At 47.3% G+C, this 21,935-nt stretch overlaps 1 protein-coding gene across 1 annotated transcript in view; it reads right to left on the reverse strand.

The window, feature by feature from the left end:
* The window catches only part of LOC126534045 (protein obstructor-E-like), a 30,763-nt gene extending 24,748 nt beyond the window's left edge, over positions 1-6,015 (reverse strand). The window contains exon 1 of the mRNA XM_050181267.3: positions 5,908-6,015. Coding sequence (XP_050037224.1) covers positions 5,908-5,953 — 46 coding nt within the window. The 5' untranslated portion in view covers positions 5,954-6,015. The remainder of the gene's footprint in view (positions 1-5,907) is intronic.
* Positions 6,016-21,935: the final 15,920 nt, after the last annotated feature.

A 21,935-nucleotide genomic window follows, 5' to 3' on the forward strand; every position in this document is an offset into this window, starting at 1 on the left:
TAGCTTATTCATAAACCTAATTAGTCGGAAATATTTTCTTTAACATTAGTTACTATTCAGAATGATAATTAATTTTACTGTATTCTAATTAGCCTTGCTATTCTTATGTACCATCAAATTATTGTGATTGTGCTTAATTAATTTCATCATGTGCACTACTTCGCAGGATGTTCATACTTCTGGTATTTAATATACTGCTTATTAAGAAGCAGTGGCAAGTTTGCAACCTTGTAATAATGTCGCTGGCTTTCCCTAATTCTGCGATTTTTTACTCACGTTTGCTCGGAGAAGTGCCGTTGCTGGACATCTAAAGCTCCCATGAAAGGCCTCTCCTAAGCCAACAATTTAAGCAGGAGATTACCCTTCATTACTTAACAGAGTCCCGGTTAGGCTTACATATTTCATCCTTATAAATCATAATTAGGCTTAAGTCATGCTAATTAACCTAACTAATCGGGATTAGCATTAACCAATTTAACGCTAATCGATCGCATTTAGGCTTGAATATTCCTAAATGCCTATAATAATAAGTGTTTATGCCTGGTTAATGCACCCAAACTGCTCTTTCTCAGAATAATCAATCCAACCTAAGTAACTTTATTAGCCTCGCAGTTATTCATTACGAATAGTATTGTTGAGCACCCAAATATACTATATTACGCTACGTTACGCTTCATTACTGTCAAGTAGTCTTATTTAGCACTAATTAAATTCATCCTAATTAATCTTAATAGCCTGGTATTAACACCAAATAACCTCAGTGCCTCTTCAGTACAGGCTGTATACGGTCATAATAAAAAATTTCAGTAATAATTTCAGTAGTAATGCGTATTCATGAGGCAGTCTCTTATATACTCCTACAGGACCCCAAGTATATCTATGTAGGCAGAGCGACGGACGGACGGGCCGAGTTCTGAGGAAGGTAGCCCTGGAATGCATACGCACGAAGAACAGCCGGAGATGCCTTTTTAAAGTGGCAACTAGCTTCGGCATCGCGTTCCAGCGCGTGGCGCGCGGCCGTGCATCGCACCATCACAAGGAAGCTGTCGCGCGTGAGTGGAATACCGATTGAGGCGGGCGTCCTTCCTAGGTCTGCCTTGTGCAGCCGAAGAATGCTTGCGGGCCGCCAACCCGCATGCGGCTGCAGCTGCCCTCAGCCAGCCAGATCCAAGGGCGCACTACTTGGTGCTGATCGCTACCGCACAGCTGCCGGCCACGCTCGATTCCCTTGGAGGCTTCAGCATTACCTAGTTAACGATGACGTCATAGCAACGCACTAATAGGCTCAACAGGGGCGCACCCCATTTCAGTGGGCTTGCCAACATGTCAAACTCATTCGCCCGCCGTCATGCGGTCAGCGCGTTTTGCACAGATAAAGATTTACTACGGCCGCTTAAGCCACCGTGTAGCGTATACATGGTACTGGTGGTGCTGCTGAGCGAGTGGTGTTACACTGCTGTAATTTTATTTCTACTCGTGTCATGCTTAAAGTAAACACTCAAGCCAAATGTTAACTCCAGAAAAAAGCCATAGATAAGTACTTGAGAATCTTTAAGACGTCAGTGTTATGGCTAACAGAGTCTTAGTAATGGAGAAATTGAGGCAAATTCTGGACACCATTAGACACTCCCCCGGGACAATCAAATACTTGCCCGAAGACGAAGGCACTCCTCATTTAAATTCTTTCGGTGGTAATTAACCACTCACATTAAAAAAATAATTCAATTGCACTAGAGGCTCAAAGAAAATGCTAGTTGTTCAATCCTATGTAATTTTTTGGAAGAAAGACCTCATTGACCTAACCGTCGATAACAACACAGGCAGTCGAAAGGTATCGTTTTTGCTCAACTCACAGCCATCCGCGCTTCGGCGTTTCAGCAGTTTAATTTTCGCGTAGTGCTGCGCTGGTGTGGCTGGCTCGTGAAACTCGCACAAACTGCAAGTAGAAGAGAATGCTACGTCCATGTGACGTCGCACCCCGCCATGGTTGTTTAGTGACTATGGTGTTGGGCTGCTAAGTAGGAGATCGCGGGATCGAATCCCAACCAGCCACGGCGGCCGCGTTTCAATGGGGGCTAAACGCGAAAACACCCATGTACTTAGATTTAGGTGCATATTAAAGAACCTCAGGTGGTCCAAATTTACAGAGGTTTCTACCCCCCCCCCCCCCCCCCACGGCATGCCTCATAATCAGAAATTGGTTTTGGGCACGTAAAACACCATAATTAAAAGGTAAATAGGACGTGATGTCGTGCACTGTCCGAAAGATCAAGGCCACTTGACGAAAACCAGCGGCAACGGTGAATCCGCCGCTTTGTCTTGGCTCGGTTTCTCCATGGTCACGCGTTTTAATTTTGGGCAGTAAACTGTCGCGCTGTCTGTCGGGCACCGTTTTGTTCGACGACGGCAGGAAAGGGCGATGATGGCGCATGCAACGTCACTGCTTCCCGATTGGGTATCGGGAGAATTGAATTGCCATAAAGGTATCTGGACCCTTCAGAAGCACTTTTCTCGTAAACTAAGTATTGTCTTTGCACAAAACAAGCGCTACTGGGTTTCTAGAACGGCATTTAAGAAGTTCACGTCGACTAAGTAATTGGCCTTATTATGCCTTTAAAGTACTACTGCAATGAGGTGGCGCTCAAGAAAACCCCGGCCCCATTACCCGATACACAACCCAGGCGTTCTGCTACAATATATACACTACTATATCAATAAATTTATTGCTTCCAAAAACTTTATGACAGTCAGCAGACACGGAATAGTTCTGGCAGTGAACTTTTTATAGCAGCCAAACTTTCATGTCACGGACGCAACTGGGCCGGTCGCAGATGTCGCTACTATCGCATCATCGTACTCGTTTCACCATCTCTGTCCAGTCGTTTATGCGGTATCAAGTTCTTCCTTTCTTTCCTTGTTTTTTTGTAGCTTTTTTGTATTGTTTTTCATTGACCGGATACACTAAGCAGCGTGTGTGGCTTAGCGGCGGCGCTCACTGAAAATGTATACAGGAGACTGCCGTGGCGTGTGTCACCAGCGAAAAAAGTTTTCGTAAAGGGTCCTTCAGCACAAAGTAGAGGCGTTTATTTCAGAAAGCTATAGTTTGCCTCTGTCTCATCGAGCATAGCCCACCCATTATGAGTGAAGTGTCATCAGCCGCCCACCTATGTCTCTTTCAATACAAAGTTCCATGATGCACTTGACTCTATGGCCACTACCTATCATACCACTCTCTAATCTAGTCTTAATCCTGTCCTTCGCCTGCATAGCATGGTGTGATGCAGTACAGATAGCCTGAAGGCTTATAACAGGAAATTATTTTCTAAACTCTTGCATACAATATGCAGTGCTGTAGATAATCTCTCAGCCCACCATTCTTCCAGCATTCTTGAACTTTTACTGAAGGTTTTCGTATTTAACTTCTTTTTTGTTCTACGCATTTATTTACTATGAGAAACCACACGGCTATTCATGCTGCTATACACTGCTGTCTAACCTGCTAAAAAGTAAAATAATAGCGCAATATGACAAAGAGAAATAAATTGCCGCAAATGATCACTTTATTTCTAGGAATTGTGTCTAACTAATTCTACTCAACGCCCTGTCGGTTCTAATTAGCAGCCTTTTCAAGATAAGCTGCAGCAACTCTTTCGAGACTTTGTACCTATAATGCCAATCATAATGCTATCCGCCTCTTCGTGGTTACATTGAAGTACCATAAAATGTGGCAGACGCCTCCTCAAGCTGAACGCCGACGTCAACACGATTAGCGTCGAAATAAAGTCGTGAAACACCATTTGTGTAGCCAACTTGTCCAGGTTCTTGTTTTTGACATTTCCTCTTTTCTGTAACCCCCATCAACGCTCATCGCTCAATGCCCACTCTAGTCTCATTGCGTTCACTATGCTCATTTCTCCATACTCGGCTGCTTTTGATGCCGACTTTTAAAATTCTCTGTAGCCGACTTGCTAGATTTTATGTTGCCGACTTCATCGCAGTTGTCCCACTCGTCTACTGGTCGTATGTAGGATTGACCAGGACTGTTCAATTACGTAGTGTACCATACCTAGTTGCACAAGCCCAATTGCGTACGACCAATGTCCGAAGTTCTCACTTCTGGCACATGTCTAGTGGGACACTGTCAGTTGCAGATATCCAGTGGCCCAAGTTGGCGTGTAAAGAGGTACACGAGGGCGGACACACTAATTGTGATAAGAATATTCGGAATGCTAATCGGAATAAACAATCGCCAGTTCTGATCCTAAATATGATCATAAACCAGGGTGATGATGATAATGATGGCTTCTAAAACTATCACTCATTGAACTTGACCATTTTGCTGTTGATGGACTCGTCACATCCCTGCAAACCAGCACCAACCTGTTTGTCCTACGAGTATGTATTCTTTTTTAGACCGTGTATTGCAGCAAAGCTTTCTTTGCCTACTTTCCCTGGTTTGGCGCTACTTTCCTAGTGTTCTTCGGTCGGTTTCTCTATCGGCAGAAATATTTGAGGATATTTATAGGATGGCTTTTACACAACTTACACCAAGCTTCGAACAATATGTCATGTGGCCGCACAGAACCCAGGTAATGTTGTCTGCTGTCGCTTGGACGAAGTCAGTCTGTTCCTTGAATTTATACTAATTACGCAGTTTGTTCTTAATAATTGACCATCTTCAATAAACATTTTTCAGTGAACAGATGTTGTAAAGGAAAAAAATTGTAGACCTTCTTGCGAAATTGCCAAGCCAACGTTTTCATGTCCAATACGTGCTTGCCGCATCAGGATTTTTTTTTTTTTTTGCGAGCCTAAAAAAGAAGCCTACAAAAGACACAAATTGCTGCGCGACAAATGGCGTGCCGTGGTCTAGGAGCTCGCAACTGTTTGCCTAAATTAAAAAAAAAAGGAAATTCAGTGCCGTTAATTTTTATAGCGTAGATAATTCCCGCCACAGTCACACAATAAAGAAGAGAAAGGACACTGAACACGGAAGTAGCGCAACTGTCACTTCTTTAGTAGATGCTCATCTATGAGTGACGCCAGTGCCAGTGCCTCAATGTCGGGCTACAACAAAGAGAACATGTGTATCAAACCGGCCTTGCGCTAGCATTGTGCTCGGCGAGGTGCTTCCCTCTTATATGGGCGTCTATTAAGGTATCTGTTCTCTAGGACACTTAGTCGCCCTTAGTTAGTGCGGAGTTTTCCTTTAAAGAAGGAGCGTTACATGTGTGTGGTTCATAGTCGGTTGGTACGCCGAGTGATCGAAATGGGTGATTAGAATTCTTAATTACATATATTTTTGTCCATTTAGACTTCGTACATTAAAACTATGAGCTTAATCATAGTATGTTAAGTATCTCATTTGGTTGGTATGGTAAATTTGTTGTCTTAGCAAGTACCAGCAGCCATTGTAATTACGACATGTTTTTCGGTACATTTTCTCGGCTTTGTAATTGTAGAGGGAACGTCGCCTGCTGTCAATGTTAGGGTTCTCAGGGACGCACTCAAGCTGCCTAGAGCAGCTTTTAGCCGTGAAGAACTTTAAGATTTTCTCGGAGAAATAAATATTGGTTGATTGATTGATTTTACAAACACGGGTTGCAGATGTTTTCATGTGATGTCACGGACACCGATTTCCTTAAAACTAGTACCCAAACATGCCGGCAGCGATAGCGTCAGTTCCCCTTATCATCACGCGTACAACGTTCACTGTGTTCACACTGAACATTTTTCCCGGGTTATCACTGCGACCAATTTATCACTCGGCACAAGACGCACCTGTCGTGTTATAGCGCAGTCCCGTTTCCAGTCTACGCCGCTTCTCGACCTGCGAGTACCCGAACATGGCTACCACGATGACGTCACGTGAAAACTATCTATACTCTGTATAGAATAACCACTCACCGGCGAATGACGCGAGGGCCACGAAGACCACGACAGGGCTGATCATCGTCGTTTGGTCTCAGTTATCGACGGTCTCCGTAGGGCGACTACCACGACGCAGTTGCTCCGTTTTTTTCTCCTCCCCGAGGAGGAGGAGAAAGTGGCGCGGCGCGAGGACCGGTTCACCTGGTTGTCGCCGCGCTAACCCCCATTCTCGAAACCGCTATGCTGCTGCTCGCTGACTCGGTTCCCCCCCCCCCCCCCCCCCCCATTCGAGTGCTCTTTCCATTTACACTTGCCCTTCGACAGACCCAGCCCACTCGCATTGAGTTTATATCCTGAAACCTCGTAGTATGTTATCAGGATAAGAGCAGAGCTCGAGTAATGCAGCAACGTGAGGCATTTAGGTAGGCAGGAACTATGAAATACTAAGTAATCTGAACGCCCACATATTATTCCCGCGCCCGTTGATAGTTTGGCCTACCGCTCAGAGCATTTATTCAGTCCATTAACTGTGCACAATTATTGCATTCGTGCCCCAAACAATAGTTTCGAATGACATACGGGTCACATGGCTGCAGCATGGAGACAAGCGATGATATTCAGAGATTACGGTATTAGCCAAAGAAACGAAAACATTTTCCACGTGGTTAGTCCTTTCTATGCGACGTGAGCGCTTTTTTGTTGCTTCAACTTACGTTTTACCCGCCTTGGTGGCTTAGTGTGTACGGAGTTGCGTTCCTGAGCGCAAGATCGCGGGATCACGGGGGCTGTATTTTTATGAGAGCGAAAGGGGAAAATGATCCTAAGCATTGATTTAGGTTCACGCTAAAGAATTTAGGGTGGTCCTAATCATACCGAGGTCCGCAAAATCGCATCTTGCTTGCGTAAATAACAGATTGATAATTTTTATAGATCCGTTGTCCCAGTGTTTAAACAATATTCTAGCTTTTGCACACCAGGCGCAGATAGAAACAAAATTCCACTGCCCCGATCGTACAGCCTTGAGGGACTCGCTTTGAACTTTTTTTCCCCCACTGACCATCAGCACTCTACTATGAGCATGCTGTAATTAAACCGCACTTGAAGTTGTTTGTGATGCTATCATTTTTTATGCGTGGAATGGTTTTTACATTTCACAGTAAAAAAAAAAAAACGCTGTTAGGCTACCGAAGCTGGCGTTCTTGCAAAAGATTCCTTGCGAGTCGGGCATAGCTTGGCGCTAATAACGAGCTTTAGAAGAGCAATCAACACGATTTCGTTAATTAGATTGCCTGGTCCGTTGCACAGAAGTTGTTTAGTTAGCGAACTCGGAGACATTTGCATTTCAGTGAATCCACATTTTTGTTAAATCTTGAAAGTGGGACCCAATTTAGAGCACTAATGATTACATTTTTACGCTTAATCCGGGCAACTTGGAAACCGAGTACGCTGAGAGCGCAGTAAAGTATGATATGCTATCATATCAGATTCAAATCTCCTGACACAAAAAACGCGACGAAGTTTGAAAGTGAATATCGCGGCCAGTCGCCGCAGAAACGGCCAGTCGCCGCAACCACAAATTTAAAAAACCGTTTCGCTACATCATTCTTTGTTAAACTGGTTCAAATTCTGGCCTTTTCATTCTAACGTCTGACAGGACCGAATGCAGCGGTGTTGAAAGTGTGAGAAATACAACACGTTTTGTAAGTCTTTTGCTTTTCCGCGGAAATATAAAAAAAAAAGTTGGGCACTTAGTTAAAAGCGGTTATGTAGTTTGTTGCTACATTCCTTCCTCCACGAATATGCAGAGCCTTGCTGTTTCTTGCGTCGAAGTCGCAAATGTCTCCTTTTTTGATATGCCTCGGTTTATATGAGATTTTTCCCTTGAACAAAGGGTCAAATAATTCGTCTAGAATTGCTAAGCCAGCACCGTCGCACGTGACTCTAAATATGCTAACTTTGCTTCCACTTTTTGTTTATAAAATATGCGTTACGTAAAAACAAAGGACAGCTGTCAGCCAACCAGCAGATATTACAACGCACGTTCCCAACTGGACAATAAGTGAAATCACTTCTGAGTATTTATCACATTTTGTTTTTCTGAATTTTCTCGTAACGTCCTTTTTGCTGAAGAAAAAATAATCAAAGTACTTTTTTTTCTGCAGCAGATGAAAATTTTTTTTTCAGCTGAGATATGTTATGATGCGATAAAAAACAAATTTGCTCAATTTGTTAACTCCTCGTCCCCAGCTTGAATGAATAAGTGTATATTAGTGAAAATGCAGGCATTGCTCGGATGCACAATTGTTTCCAAGAAAAAAAATGAATTCTTTTTGAACCTGCACGTCGAAAATATTTTATAGTTCAGTGCGGCTATCGGTGTCAGTTGCATTCAATTTTATAGGAATGTTTCAAAGAGACAGCACACTGCAGTAGACATGTAAAAATATCTTTTACATGTAGAACTGTAGGAAAACTCCGTCGAATACAACGGCCGGATTAATGCGAAAACTTCTAACTGGCATCTTAAAAACATCGGGGCGAGAAATTTCAATCATACTACAGGTTGCATTTCTTGCGCTGATGCCGCTCTCAGATATATCGCCGATTCTTCTCGCAACTAAAGTGTCCACGGCCCACAAGCTACTCAAGCCGTGATTCTGACTTTCCGACGCCGCTGTGTTTTTCTCGTTGCGCCATATATTGTGCTTTCGAAGGAGAAGTTTCGGAATCCCACTCTGCGTTGACTTAAGGCGACACGCATACGCAGACGGGCGGAGAGCAGCGATACTTTTGTTTGTATTATGTTGCTTCCTTGCTCCCTTGTTGGACATGAATCTATGCTTGAGACGGGCAAAAGAATTAGGCAAGACAACACAAAATCTCAAACGAAACTGGAAATCTTCATTCTTATTTAAAATGGCGTGCCGACCTCGCCCACAAGAAACATTGGCGGCGGCAGCGGCGGCGGCGGCGGCGCGCCGACGTCTCGGCGCAAACCTCTGGCATCGAGTTTTGCTACTTTATGTACAGATGGCGACACTGCAAGTTTCCCGGCAGAAGCTTTACAATCACTAGTAAATACAGTGGGGCGTTGGACTTCTGGAGGCGCTGGACGTTTGTGCGCAGCCGTGGATAAGAGAGGATGTGGGAGAGAAAATGTGCGAGCATTTGCTCCTTGAATATCTGACTTTGTCGAGGCCATAGGGGAGGGAAACTGAGGAGAGACCCTACCCCCTCCGCGCGCTAGGAGAAAAGTGTGGAGGAAATGACGTGGTAGGTTCTACTTTTTTTGCCGTTTTTTTATTTCTTTGCTGTAGCGGCCACGCCTTTCGGACCACAATGGCGGCTTTGTTATAGTTCTGCGAGCTCACACGTGTTGCTCCGTAAGTTTCGTACCGTGGCAAAGGCGTCGTGCGGGCAGGTTTAGCGTTGGTCTCCGTGTTTTGCTGCGCTGTGTTATCTGTACCGTGCTCTCCCGGATGTTGCTGTGGCCAGGTGGGACAGGAGGAACTAAAGTTCGTGAAATGAACGCGCATGCAGTGCAGTACGCAATGTACCGCGCCACTGCAGTGGCAACGGACGAATGAATATCCACGGGAAATTTCGCCCTCTCTCGGAATCATGCTAACGTGCCATCGCAGGCCGAAACCGACGCCTTTCAGGATCTGTAGAATGAATGCCTTGCAGGTCAATGATTCCTGCTTTTAACACCGCATAGTGCATTTTCGGCATGTAGAACGTACGTTATGAATGCATAGTTCGTGTTCAGTAACTTGCTTTTGTGCATATTAACACACATGTTGCTTAAGTGTTGCTTGTTCCTCGCAGTACTCGCGACAGCATGAAGTGTTTTAAGCAGAGCGCCTTCGAGGTTCATGCAAACCTGCACAGGTGTACCTCAGTACACGTGCTGATAGAGCGTTACGCAGAATATGTGCATTTAATTTGCTGCCCTCGCCACCGTGCGCTGGCGAGCCCACGCTTCATCCTGGAAGATGGGAAAGAAGCGGCTGCTTTGACTAAAGGAACGAATCCTCCCTACCGCAGGCGTATCTTATCTATGCGCGTGAGAAGCGCAGGGAATTGAAGGTTAGCGGATGCGTTGCAAGAGTGATCAAGACTCCACAGAACGTAGGCCCATGAACACGTCAAACGGCTGTTCCATGGTCGCACGTAGGCCGGTTCTACGCGCCTACTGTTCTGCACCGTGCGCCGGGTATCGCAAAACTTTGTTTCCGTGAAGCTTCACTTACCGTGGGAAGGCACCTCAGGCCGCACTCAATGAATCTAAACGCGGAGTCAGAAATGACATTCTGCCTCCTCGCCGGCCCGCTGTCGTAGTGATGCGCGGCCACCCGAAGTTTGTTCCATAAGGCACGACGATTCCTCAAGCCACCGACAGAATATGTCTTTGTGCTCATAAACTCCAAATGGATCGCAAATGGGTCGGTGTGTCGTACGTGTCTCCATTGCGTTCTTGCAGTGCAGTGAGAATGCGCACATTTTTTTTTCGTATGGCCAGACGTCAAGCTCGCAAGACCGTCTGAGAGCCCCAGGAATTCCAAACATAGAAAAGCAAGTAGAAGGCAGTGATAAAGGTGGCCATTTAAAAAAAAAAAAAACGCAAGAAATGGGCAGCGGTCGGTACCTGTGGTTGTGAGAACAGTTCAGCTGGCTGGCCTTATAAGGCATGCTTGTTTTCATAAAAGCCGGTAAAAGCAGCCAATTCGACCACACGGCCCAATTTGCGAAGTTCATTACGAACCATCAACATCAGCAACGGTAATGCAATGAGACCTCGTAGTTGCACCCTTTTGTTTAGTACTGCTGCTGAACGCGCGCAGCCCGGTTGCGCGCAGCGCGGCGTGGTTTCGCGAGAAATGTAAACAAGAGCGGTGAGCTGGCCCGATAAGCGGAGCAACGCCAACTTCCGGCTTCATTTTAGCTTCACAAAGAGTGACGTCAGGGCGTCTCCTGCGTTTCCTTCCTCCATGGTCTAGGTACTGCGGATAAGTTTCTCTGCTCATGTTTTATGCACGTGTCCCTAGGCGTGCCGGAATTGCGGAGTGCGGTACAGTTGGTTCACGCTCGGACTGTGGCTGCCGGTGCGTTGAACCTGCCGAAGCAGTGGACGCGAATGCCCCATTTGGTAATCGCTTTGTCTAAAGGTACGTTGGACGTACGCGAATCCCCGAAGCTAAAGGTATGTCCTCCAGACTTTATCACACCTGCCACTCCGGAATAGACCATTATATCGCCTTACGACGCTCGAACTTCAAAATAAACACTAATTTTTCTGAAGGAGCAGTAGGGGCCGCAGTAGAGCCCGGGCGCGTTTTTAGAATAGCTAGTAGGTATGGTGGGGCATGGGACTTTTGACGGAGCTCGATGTTTCTGCGCAGGCGCGAGTAAGAGCGGGCGCGAGAGAGAAAATCTGGGGGCTTTTGCTCCTTGAATACATGACTCGGCCTAGGCACTACGGAGGAGGTTTCTTAGCGCGCGTTGTATTCGTTTGTCCCTAGACATGCCGGCATTGCAGAGTGCGGTCGAGTTGGTTTATACGCTCCGCCGCTGGCTGTCCGCACGGTGAGGCAGTGGGCGCGGACGCCGCTTGGTGATCGCTGAGTCTGAAGAGACAATGTTCTGACTGGTGTTGTATAAGTCGCGGGTCGGTTTTTTCGTCGCGGCGATAGATCGGATTTTTTACAAGCACTGCTCCAGGAGGACGCATGTAACCGGCAAACGGAGGCCTCAGGAGAGCACCTGAGGTTATATTACAGCAGGTGGCGCAGGGTGTCCGGGGCACCCAAGCTGTAGCGGGGGGATCAAAGCTGGAAGCAGGGCGGCCCGTTGGTTGGGGCCGCAGAGGCCGATGCGTGCCAGGGGGTGTTCGCATAAAAAATTGGCTGTACGCGATAGCGGACAGCCGATCTTATACTCCCCTGGCACGCGCAGGCCTCTGCGAGCCCCAACCCATGGACCTGTCCGGCTTCTAGCTTTGATGTCCCCGTTGCCGCTTTGGTGTCCTGCAGGCGCCGCCAATAATGCGAAATAATGACACGTTGTTTTCATTAGTAAAAACATGATCGAATAAATATAATTGCCTCGAGCCGCCAACTTGCGCCAATATACCGCGCCCCGCGACTTCTGCCGGCACGCCTAGGGACAAATGCATACAACGTGCGCCAAGAAACTCCTCCGTAGTACCGAGGCAGAGTCGTATTTTCAAGGAGAAAAACTCCCGACGTTTCTTCTCTCGCACCCGCTCTTACTCGCGCGTGCGCGCAAACGTCCGTCGTCTCCGCAAATGCCGAGCCCCGCTGTACCTACAAGCAGTTGGAAATACGCAGCCCGGGCAGGCACTCATGGAGCAGTATGTTCGCTCTTGGCAGGCTTTTCGTTCGCTGCCATCCGCGACTTTTCAGGAGCATATTTGAGTGGTCCCCTTTGAATGAAATAAACGCACAGCGCCTTAGGAACCGCGCTCCAACGCGATTGGTTGAAACGCTGCAGGCGACGCCTTAATTTCACGCCGTGACGATTATTGGCTTAGCGTCTCGCCCATGTTAGGTTAGGTCAGCGTTGAAAGGCATTACGTCGGCGCGGGGCACTCTCACAGAAGTTGCAAGGCCGTCGGCCGTCACCGGCGGACTTTTTTTCAGTCGCGGTCAACCGCGGTTGCTAAGGCGATGTGCTGTTACTTCTAGATGTTAAATATATGCGTCCCGGCCTCTACTACAGTCACTGCTGCTCCCGCAGGAAAATCAGTGATGCTATATTAAAGGTAGAGCGCCGTAAGTCGCGAGAAAGGTATAATCCGGCAGAACTGACTGTGCATGAGCGTCGCAGAATGAGTCTGTCCAACACAGCGATCACGAAATGGGTCGTCAGGGCACACTGCTTCGCTTGTTTCACCGCACCGGTAGCCGGCGTCCGAGCGTAAGCAAGCTCAACCGCACTCCGCGAATTCCACCACGCCTAGGGACCAACCGATACAACATGAGCAGAGAAACGTCCCCTCCGTAGTGCCTAGGCAGATTTAGATATTGAAGAAGCAAATTAATCTGCAGAAAACTAAAGTAATGTTTAACAGTCTCGGAACAGAACAGCAATTTACAATAGGTAGCGAGGCACTGGAAGTGGTAAGGGAATACATCTACTTAGGGCAGGTAGTGACGGCGGATCCGGATCATGAGACGGAAATAATCAGAAGAATAAGAATGGGCTGGGGTGCGTTTGGCGGGCATTCTCAGATCATGAACAGCAGGTTGCCAGTATCCCTCAAGAGAAAAGTGTATAATAGCTGTGTCTTACCAGTACTCAGCTACGGGGCAGAAACCTGGAGGCTTACCAAAAGGGTTCTACTCAAATTGAGGACGACGCAACGAGCTATGAAAAAAAGAATGATGGGTGTAACGTTAAAGGGAAGCTGAAACACTTTTTGAAAAAAATGAGTTCTCTGCGGCATTCTACAGTTCTGAGTCCCCTGAACACGAATATCTGGTTCAAAAAGGGCGGAAACAAACGCAAGCGGCTGTTTTTTTTTCAAGAAAACGCGCACCAGCGCCTCAGGGCATCGCGCGAACGCCGCTGTTGCCCGTGATTGGTCGGGGCCGCTGTGACGTCATTCGCGGCAGTCGCCGGTCGGCGCCGCCGTTTCAGAGCGTAGCATGCTGTTCTGTTCTGGCTTCATAGCTGAGTTGTAAGCATTATGAAACGTTCTCGCTGTCTAGGACAGCTTGTATTTTCGCCGTACATGTTCGAACCGACAGCCGATACGGGAAACGATGGCGGCAACGGTGGCTACGACGATGTTGAGTGTGCCAACAGCGAGAGCGATTTGTGCACCTTCTCGCGCGTTGGAAATCTTAGCTGGTACGTATGTCTTTTTTTTCATGTAGCTGCACGTTCCAATGACGGGAGAAAAGATGTGCTAAAGTGTCACTGGGAACTTGCTGCTGGAAGAATGCCGAAGCACTAACTTCTCATTAGATTGTAAACACGGGTGCAATTCCGCGATGTCAAGCACCTTGCCGCTGCTTGTCTAAAGTCCCGTGGTTTTTTTAGTGTTGATACACGATGGCGAACATGAGTGCCGCGTTTCAAAGCGCGCACATGCAGTGCTGCGAGGTGCAGTCATGGAAGTTGCTTATCATGCACATCCATGATGGCCAGAGGTATTATATGTGCAATATTCATACTATGGTTCGACGACTTTTCTATTGTGGCTCGATCAAGAATCGGTATGCGTGCTCCATGCTAGTGTTGACATAAAGATATTAGGAAGCTTTAGCACCGCCGTTTGGTAAACACGATAACTGCGACCGTACGTCGAATGTCACTAGGCAAGCCTATACTCCATTTCATACCTCAGGTGCAACGCTGTGGAAGCTACGCACGAAGTCCGGTCACCAAAATTCATTACTGTGCGCGTTTCCGTCTATGCTTCGCAGCGTGCCAGCGGCGTTTGCTCGCGCGAGCATGCACGTGAAGTTGCCGCGACGGGCAGCTTCACGAAAGAACAGTATACGAAAATCGCCAAAGATAACAAACGTGAGCGGCGATGGCGGCAGATCTCTCGTAGCGTCGTTCAGTAAAGCGCAGGACGGAAAGAGGCATGCCAGCACGCCGGTCCGGCAGCTCGTTCCCCGCGAATGACGTCACTCTCGCCGGTTCTCTCCTCTGGCAACCACCTCACCCGGCGCTCCGGCAAGTGATGGGGGCGTGTCCGCGGGGGTGATTTAGAAAGCGATTTCCGCCCCTTATATTAACAAAACGAAGAAAAAAAATTCGGAATCGTAAATTATTAGGTCTGTTCTTGCCAATCCCAGCTTTTCATGGAAATTGAAAACCGTTTCAGCTTCCCTTTAAGGGATAAGAAAATAGCAGATTGGGTTAGGGAACAAACGTGAGTTAATGACATCTTAGTTGAATTCAAGAAAAAGAAATGGGCATGGGCAGGACACGTAATGAGGAGGGAAGATAACCGATGATCACTAAGGGCTACGAACTGGATTCGAAGGGAAGGGAAGCGTAGCAGGGGGCGGCAGAAAGTTAAGTGGGCGGATAAGATTAAGAAGTTTGCAGGGACGACATGGCCACAATTAGTACATGACCGGGGTTGTTGGAGAAGTATGGGAGAGGCCTTTGCCCTGCAGTGGGCGTGACCAGGCTGATGATGATGATGATGATGATGATGAAGCAAAGGCATTGGCGAAATCCCCCGACATCTTTTTTCTCACACCCGCCCTTACTCGCGCATGCGCAAAAATGTTCAGCACCTCCGGTAATTGCACGCCCACCTCAAAGCAGCCGGAAGTGCGCCCTCCTCTGTCGCTTGCGAGACGCGGAGATGAGGTAAGGGAGGCTGCTGCGGCTGCTTCTTATGGGGCGGCCGTGCGGCAGGTGTATCATGAAAGCAATCTGCCACGTGGCCAATGTGCGCGCCCGCGTGGGCCTTGTGTTGAAAGCGATCTGCGATGTTTGCAGAGTGCGCGTAGTGCCGGTAGATTCGTAAGCGCTGTACTTTCCTTGTTAGGTTCGCGTTGAAGCGAGAGACGCACCAGCATCTCTCGCCGCTGCTGCCGCGAGTGACCAATCGCACCTGCTGCCGTAATTCGTCACTGCAGCAGTTTCACAGCTACTTTACGCGCTCATCGAGCTTCGTTCGTTCATGCTTACCTGTGCGCATATGACACCATGCTTGTTAATTTAGTTAAAACACGTTGGCAGGCTCGATGGTTTGAATCCATGATAGATTGTGTATGTGCGACGGAACGAGGACCTTGGAAAGAACAGACACACAGGGACAGCGCTTGTGCCTGTTTCTTTCTACGTCCTCGTTCAGTCGCCCTTACTGATTATATGATTGTTAATTTAGTTAGCGAATGTTTCCAAGTGTACAGGGACGCTAAAACTGCCGTCCTTACTTCGCATGGCCATCATACCATTGTCTATCGCAATCGGTACTTCTCCTTTCGGGCAAAATGGCGACATTTTTTTTCCATGACGTAACGTCATTCGATTATAATATAGCTCGTGCCCTCGCTAATCCGCCGTCGAAACAGCTCAGCAACCTAAAAGCTTGACATCAGTGATGAAACAGAGGCAAAGCAATGAGCCCCATCTGAAGCTTTAAATCCCGACTGGAACGTTACAGCGTAGCGCGAGAATTGCTTAACACCACAAGAACTCCAGAAACCTCAACACGATATCAAAGCTGTTCAGATTCAGTTTGCGACAATTATTAAGCAACCGGGTCATGCATTGCGCAGTTTTGCAATGAGACATGACACGCACGATCATTCTTTCGTTCCCATCTGCTATGCGTTTCCCTACAGCCATGTAGGTTCCACTTCTCAAACTGATGTTTAAGATCGAATTGCGAAGTTATGTCACGCGTTACCTTTCCGCTAGCAACCTGTGGAAGAGGAGGAGAGGATGAACACTAGGAAACGCTTGTTCTGGAGAGGGTGAGCCCCAGAACGAGTGTACGATGGTGCGCTCATGCTGGAGGTGGGAGGCTTCGTGGCATCGTTAAGGGAGGGGTCTGAGATTTTCCCGCGCTAGCAGGTTTTGCACGAGCCACACCATTCGCACGGAGGGAGCGTAAGCTCAGTGGTGGGCGTGCCTGGCTCCTCCTGCGCATAGCACAAGGGCTTTTCATGCGTCAAGGAGGCTTTCACGCGCTTCTTTACTGTTGCTGAGGCTTGGCTGTGCAGCGAAAACAGGATTTTACAAAGCAGTATGATCCCTTACTGATTTGCATACGACGGCTGAAGGTGTACAGGGGGCAAGGAGCTTGCTGGGGGCTATTTATTCTCAAATGCGGTAATGTTACTGTGCACACATATTCCCACTACATTTATGTGGGCATGTAGAAGTGGTACATCCCTGCAACATTTCGTCACGAGGCGGGTGGAAAGTATTAACAGCCACCAACTAGCGCCTTTTATTGATTTTTTGATCTACGTATCGAGTGCTCGCGAACAAATGAACAACCCTAACTAGCAGGACCAAGTGTGCCAGTTCAAAGACAAGAATTCAAGGTGCACTCTCGCTAAAAGTGCAAATACACAATAAATGTTAAAGGAAGGCGCAGCAAGGTCCAAGAAACGTTTCATTGCGAATAAAAAAATACGTGTTTTCTGCTGCAATGACGCTGTCTTAAGGCTGGATGGAGCGAGAAGATAAGCTCGAATAGTGAATTAATACATTGCGCTTTAATTTACTTGTCTATATATATGTTGTACTTTCCGCGCAAGCACGCATCATCATAATTATGAACAGTATTAGCAAAATGGTAATTAAACCGTACACAATAATTCTCGTCTCTCAATTATATCAACTGATGAGTACCTTACAGCCTCTCAGAAAGGCATTCGGTGAGCCGAAAACAGCGGTTACATCCATGAAAAGAAGCGTTATACAACAAGCTAAAAAATGTCAACGTATCAGAAGCTTTATACGCACAAAATAACAGTGTGTAAGATCAATACAGTGAATACAAAAAGTATAATCGTAATGAAAACTAAAGACAACAGAAAGTACGTGCAGTAAGATTCGAGCAAACATGGCAGACTATTCTAGGAGAGCGTTACCCTCTCTCACGCAAGCACTATCTCCTTAGCAGAGTGGAATACCGTACATACAAGGCGCACAAGACTGCACCGACTAAACCCGTCACTTCAACTCAGACCTCCAGCCGGTGTGCACCGGCGTGAAGCGTCTCTTCTGTGTCGGTTATGGCTTGGAGTGGCCTTCACAAATGCCTACTCAGCACTAATTGGAATGGCTGATAATCCTGCATGTGATGTTTGCGCATGCGAGGAGAACATTGACCACATATTGTGCCATTGTCCTCAATTTCAAGCACAAAGACAGTATTTGTCCGACACATTGAGGAAACTAGACGATCGTCCTCTGAGTGAACAGACAATATTAGAGCACCGTCCCGACCGATCATCGGCTCAGAAGGCAGTGAAGGCACTTTTGTGTTTTCTCAGAACATCTGGTTTGATCGAGCGACTTTAACTGAAGTGCTATCCGTACACGTACCTACACCTTCTCTCTCCCTTCTTTCTCTTCCCCTTCTCCCTTCTCCCAGTGTAGGGTAGCCAACCAGACTATTGACTGGTTAACATCCCTGCCTTCCTGTATTCTTATCTCTCTCTCTCTCTCTCTCACGACAGCGCATGCGCGGCGTTTACTGGAACGCTCCGCAGTACACCACGTTTGCGCAACAACATTGCCGAATCTCATGCCGCCGGCTTCGATACTACTTCTTCCTTGATGCTTGCTCAACTTCGTGACAGCACCCGCCTTGGTTGCTCAGTGGCTATGGTGTTGGGCTGCTGAGCACGAGGTCGCGGGATCTAATCCCGGCCATGGCGGCCGCATTTCGACGGGGACGAAAACACCCGTGTACTTAGATTTATGTGCACGTTGAAGGACCGCAGGTGGTCGAAATATCCGGAGTCCTCGTAATCACAAAGTTGTTTCGGCACGTGAAACCCCATAATTTAAGTTCGTGAGAGCAATAAATATATTACAAAATCGGTCATCGCTTAGTCTCATATCACGCTGATGACGTGGTACAAGCACTCTTTTGTCGTTAATATTGAGATCGGTTGCTTGTTTCGACACTGCTAGGCTTAAAAAGTACAGCCACCAAGCGCCCCTAATTACGGCATGGTGGGCATGGCGTGTTCAATCCCTCCTGATTGTAAAAAAGCCAGCCTGTTCCAGAGCCTTGCAGCGTGAAACCAGCACATTTTTCACACTGGGGACGCAGGCCCTCGCTCGGAGTCACTGAGATGCCGATGTGCCGTAAAGGGCCCCAAAGCGACCCAGCAGTCGAAATTTAGTTGTGGTGTTGCAGTTGGGCATGAGTCTGCAACGAACACGTAGGGCCGAATATTTTTCCAAATGGTGCCGGAATTGCGGAGTGACAAGCGTTTGATGTCGGAAACGCGGGCCTCGCTCGTTTCGCTCTTTCCTTCGCTACTCTCCCTTCATCGGCTGGTATACTTCTCGCCGAGTATTTTTAAACGTCACGTGACCTAAGTCATTCCCAACGCGCTTTTCCAACACACTGTCCACTTCTCGGCTACCCGCTGCTGCGGCCGTGCCGACCTGTGCTCCTGCGAAGCCTGCCGCTATGGACCCGGTGTCGCGGGCACGTCTACAAAGGTTCGCCAATATTGTCACGTGGTGGTGACGTAGAAGAACACAGTAGCAATACTGTGAACGAGAAAAGTAACTTTTATTGGGCGAACTTGTGCCCACAAAACAGGCTACACTTATAGCACAACGAAAGCGGCGAACACAGTCGGCGATCGTCGGAAATCTGATCAGCGGGTCAAGCGCGTTGGCTTTTATACAGAATCATCGAATGTTCCAGACTAATCGTTAGGACCCGCGTGCCTTCCACAAAGTTCTACAGCATTCGCGTTAGGCGAATAAATCAGATAACACAAGGTTGGGCGACAACAGACTGCGGATAGAAGCACCGATAACTTTCCAGAAACTTCGGATACATGCAAGCGCGTCCCGCGCTGTGCGATAAGATTTGTTAGGCGGCGAAACGTGGTCGCCCGATAAAGATAAGTACACGTGTCAATATAATGAATACGTACTGTAACACGCCTTGCGGAAGTACCTCCGCTGGAGATGAACAGCCGCCGTCGCCGCCTTCCCCACACTGTAAAGAGGTTGGACCCATTTAGAGAGTTTTGACCTCGTTGCATACCCCACGCCCTAACGGGAGGACACTATACTCCATTTGAACGGAGTGTTTATTCGCAGCCTTGTGTTTAGTGGTTTTATGGGGAACTATGGAAGTTTTTTTTTATTTCTCCTTTGAACACCAACCACTGAGCGGTTACAGGAGTCTTTATGAGGAACGTTGGAAGGTTTTTTTATTCCCATTTTGAACAACAGTACTAGGGAAGTTTTTATGAAGAGCTTTGGGAGCTTTTACAAGTTGACTTGGGTATTTTATTTTGCTTCTTTTGGGAATTTATTGGAGAAGCGATGAGAGTTGTTACGCACATATTTTCGGAAACGTTTGGCTTCTTAAGGAAGTTGTGAAGGAGACTTTTGGGAAATTACTTTGCCTCTTTGTGGGAGCGTTTAGATGCGAACGTGGCTGTAACTGCTCCCATATTGTGGGAGCTTTGGTTTAGGGAGCTCTTATTGATTGTTTTGGGAAGTGAATTTTTGTTTTTTATGGGAATATATAGAAGAACGTTTGGGATTTAATTTTGCCGCCTTTAGAGAGCTTTGTTTTATTAAGTAGGTTTTAACAGATGTTTAGGGAGCGCATTTTAGCTCATTATTAGAGCTTTTACTGGTAAGTCTGGGAGTTTATTACGCTGCTTTTGTGAATCTTACGAGGTTGAACGTAATTTTTTTAGAGAGAAAGCAATAAAATGTCTGGAAATTTATTGCAGTTCCACAATCGAATGTACCAGCGTGACAGTACAATCAATCACTAATAGAATAATCAATGTGAAATAATTCAATAAATTGGATAGAAACAAGCAAATCAGTTTGACAGGAAATTCAAGCATTTGGCAAGCTTCAGTACTCTTGGAAATCCACAAGGGCAGCCAAGACTGAAATTGAGTGGCTCAAAACATAACCATGAACTATTGGACAGTCCTCGCATGAATTAGAACAGGGCACGTTTGATTTTGCATGTAAACGACCATGCTACAAAGAATGATGCAAAGTAGGCCATACAGTACCAGTGACTTCGAAGAAAACCTAATGAAAATACTTTTGTATACCTATGCTACTTCTGATCTACATCTAAATACAACTTACTGCCACATGTCGTGCTCTCATGTAACACGCAGCTGCAAAGAAAAAAATTACCGACGATTACGTTACTTCCTAATGCGAAATTTGAGCGCAGCAAATAAGCTGTTTCACCTTTTCGATAGATTGAGGCAAAGAAATCGAGCAACACATGTATGCGCTATCACAGAATTTTTTTTTTTTATTTTTCACACGTATTCCTTTAACAAAGACTCCACTAACAGTTCTTGACAGTCATGAAGGAAGCTTTGTGGTCGGAGAAATAGACTGATATATGTTCGACTTGGTACACCAATGCTTGATTCTCAAAGACGAGATCTATACAAGTGCCTCGCGAGGTTGTCACAGCCGTGGGACGCGTTACGAGCGAGAGGAACGGGATGTTCTCCCGCATAAGTGTTAGGAAATTGCTGTTTGTCTTTATGTCAACATTAAAGTCCCCCACTACTAACATCGGTGTGGATCGATGGACAGATCCGCCGCCACCGATCTGGCTCTCTGATTGCCACCGCACAGGGGTTGCATTGGAGGAGGAGCGAAGAAAGGAATTAAGTTCGAGCCGGCGCTTTGACAACCGGAGACTCGCAGGAAGAGGGGGGAGGGCGCGGCGTGTACACCCAGCGGCAAACGATAGGGGCAGAAGCGCGCGCAGCAAGCGGACAACACGGTAAAGGGAGGAGGGAAGAGATAGCAGCGACTGACTGATGCCGCTGACGCCGATAGTGAGTCAACCCCAGCTGCGGAGTTGGTTTCAGGGACAACGCCGCCGATGCCGACACAAACAATATGATACCCTCGCTTCCGCAGCGCTAAGAACCAGGTCTAGTCGTGGGAAGGTGGTCACGTATTCGTCGACGTGCCGGGGCCTACGTGAAATAACCGGCGCGTCGGCAACTGAAGAGCACCCTATCCGCCACACAAGAACAGGGGGGGGGGGACCTTTCCTCCTCTTTCTGCATGGCGGCGACGGTGTTCTATGCAGTCACGTTATCTTGACTCTCTAGCGGCGTCAGCGGCATCCAGCGGTATCAGTCGGTCGCTGCTAGCGCTGGGGGGATGAAAGGGGGGCGGAGCTGGTTACGAGGCCGACGACAACGCCGACGACGACGCGAAACCCAGGAACGTACGCCAAAGAGCTGCGCTCTAAAAGAAGCCAGAGTAGTACCACCAGCTCCGAATCAATTTCCGTAGCACTGTGCAGTACCTGAAATTCAAGCTTGTCAGCTAGAGAACATGACACG

This window comes from Dermacentor andersoni, chromosome 7 (genome assembly GCF_023375885.2).
Source record: "Dermacentor andersoni chromosome 7, qqDerAnde1_hic_scaffold, whole genome shotgun sequence".
Classification (NCBI taxonomy): domain Eukaryota; kingdom Metazoa; phylum Arthropoda; class Arachnida; order Ixodida; family Ixodidae; genus Dermacentor; species Dermacentor andersoni.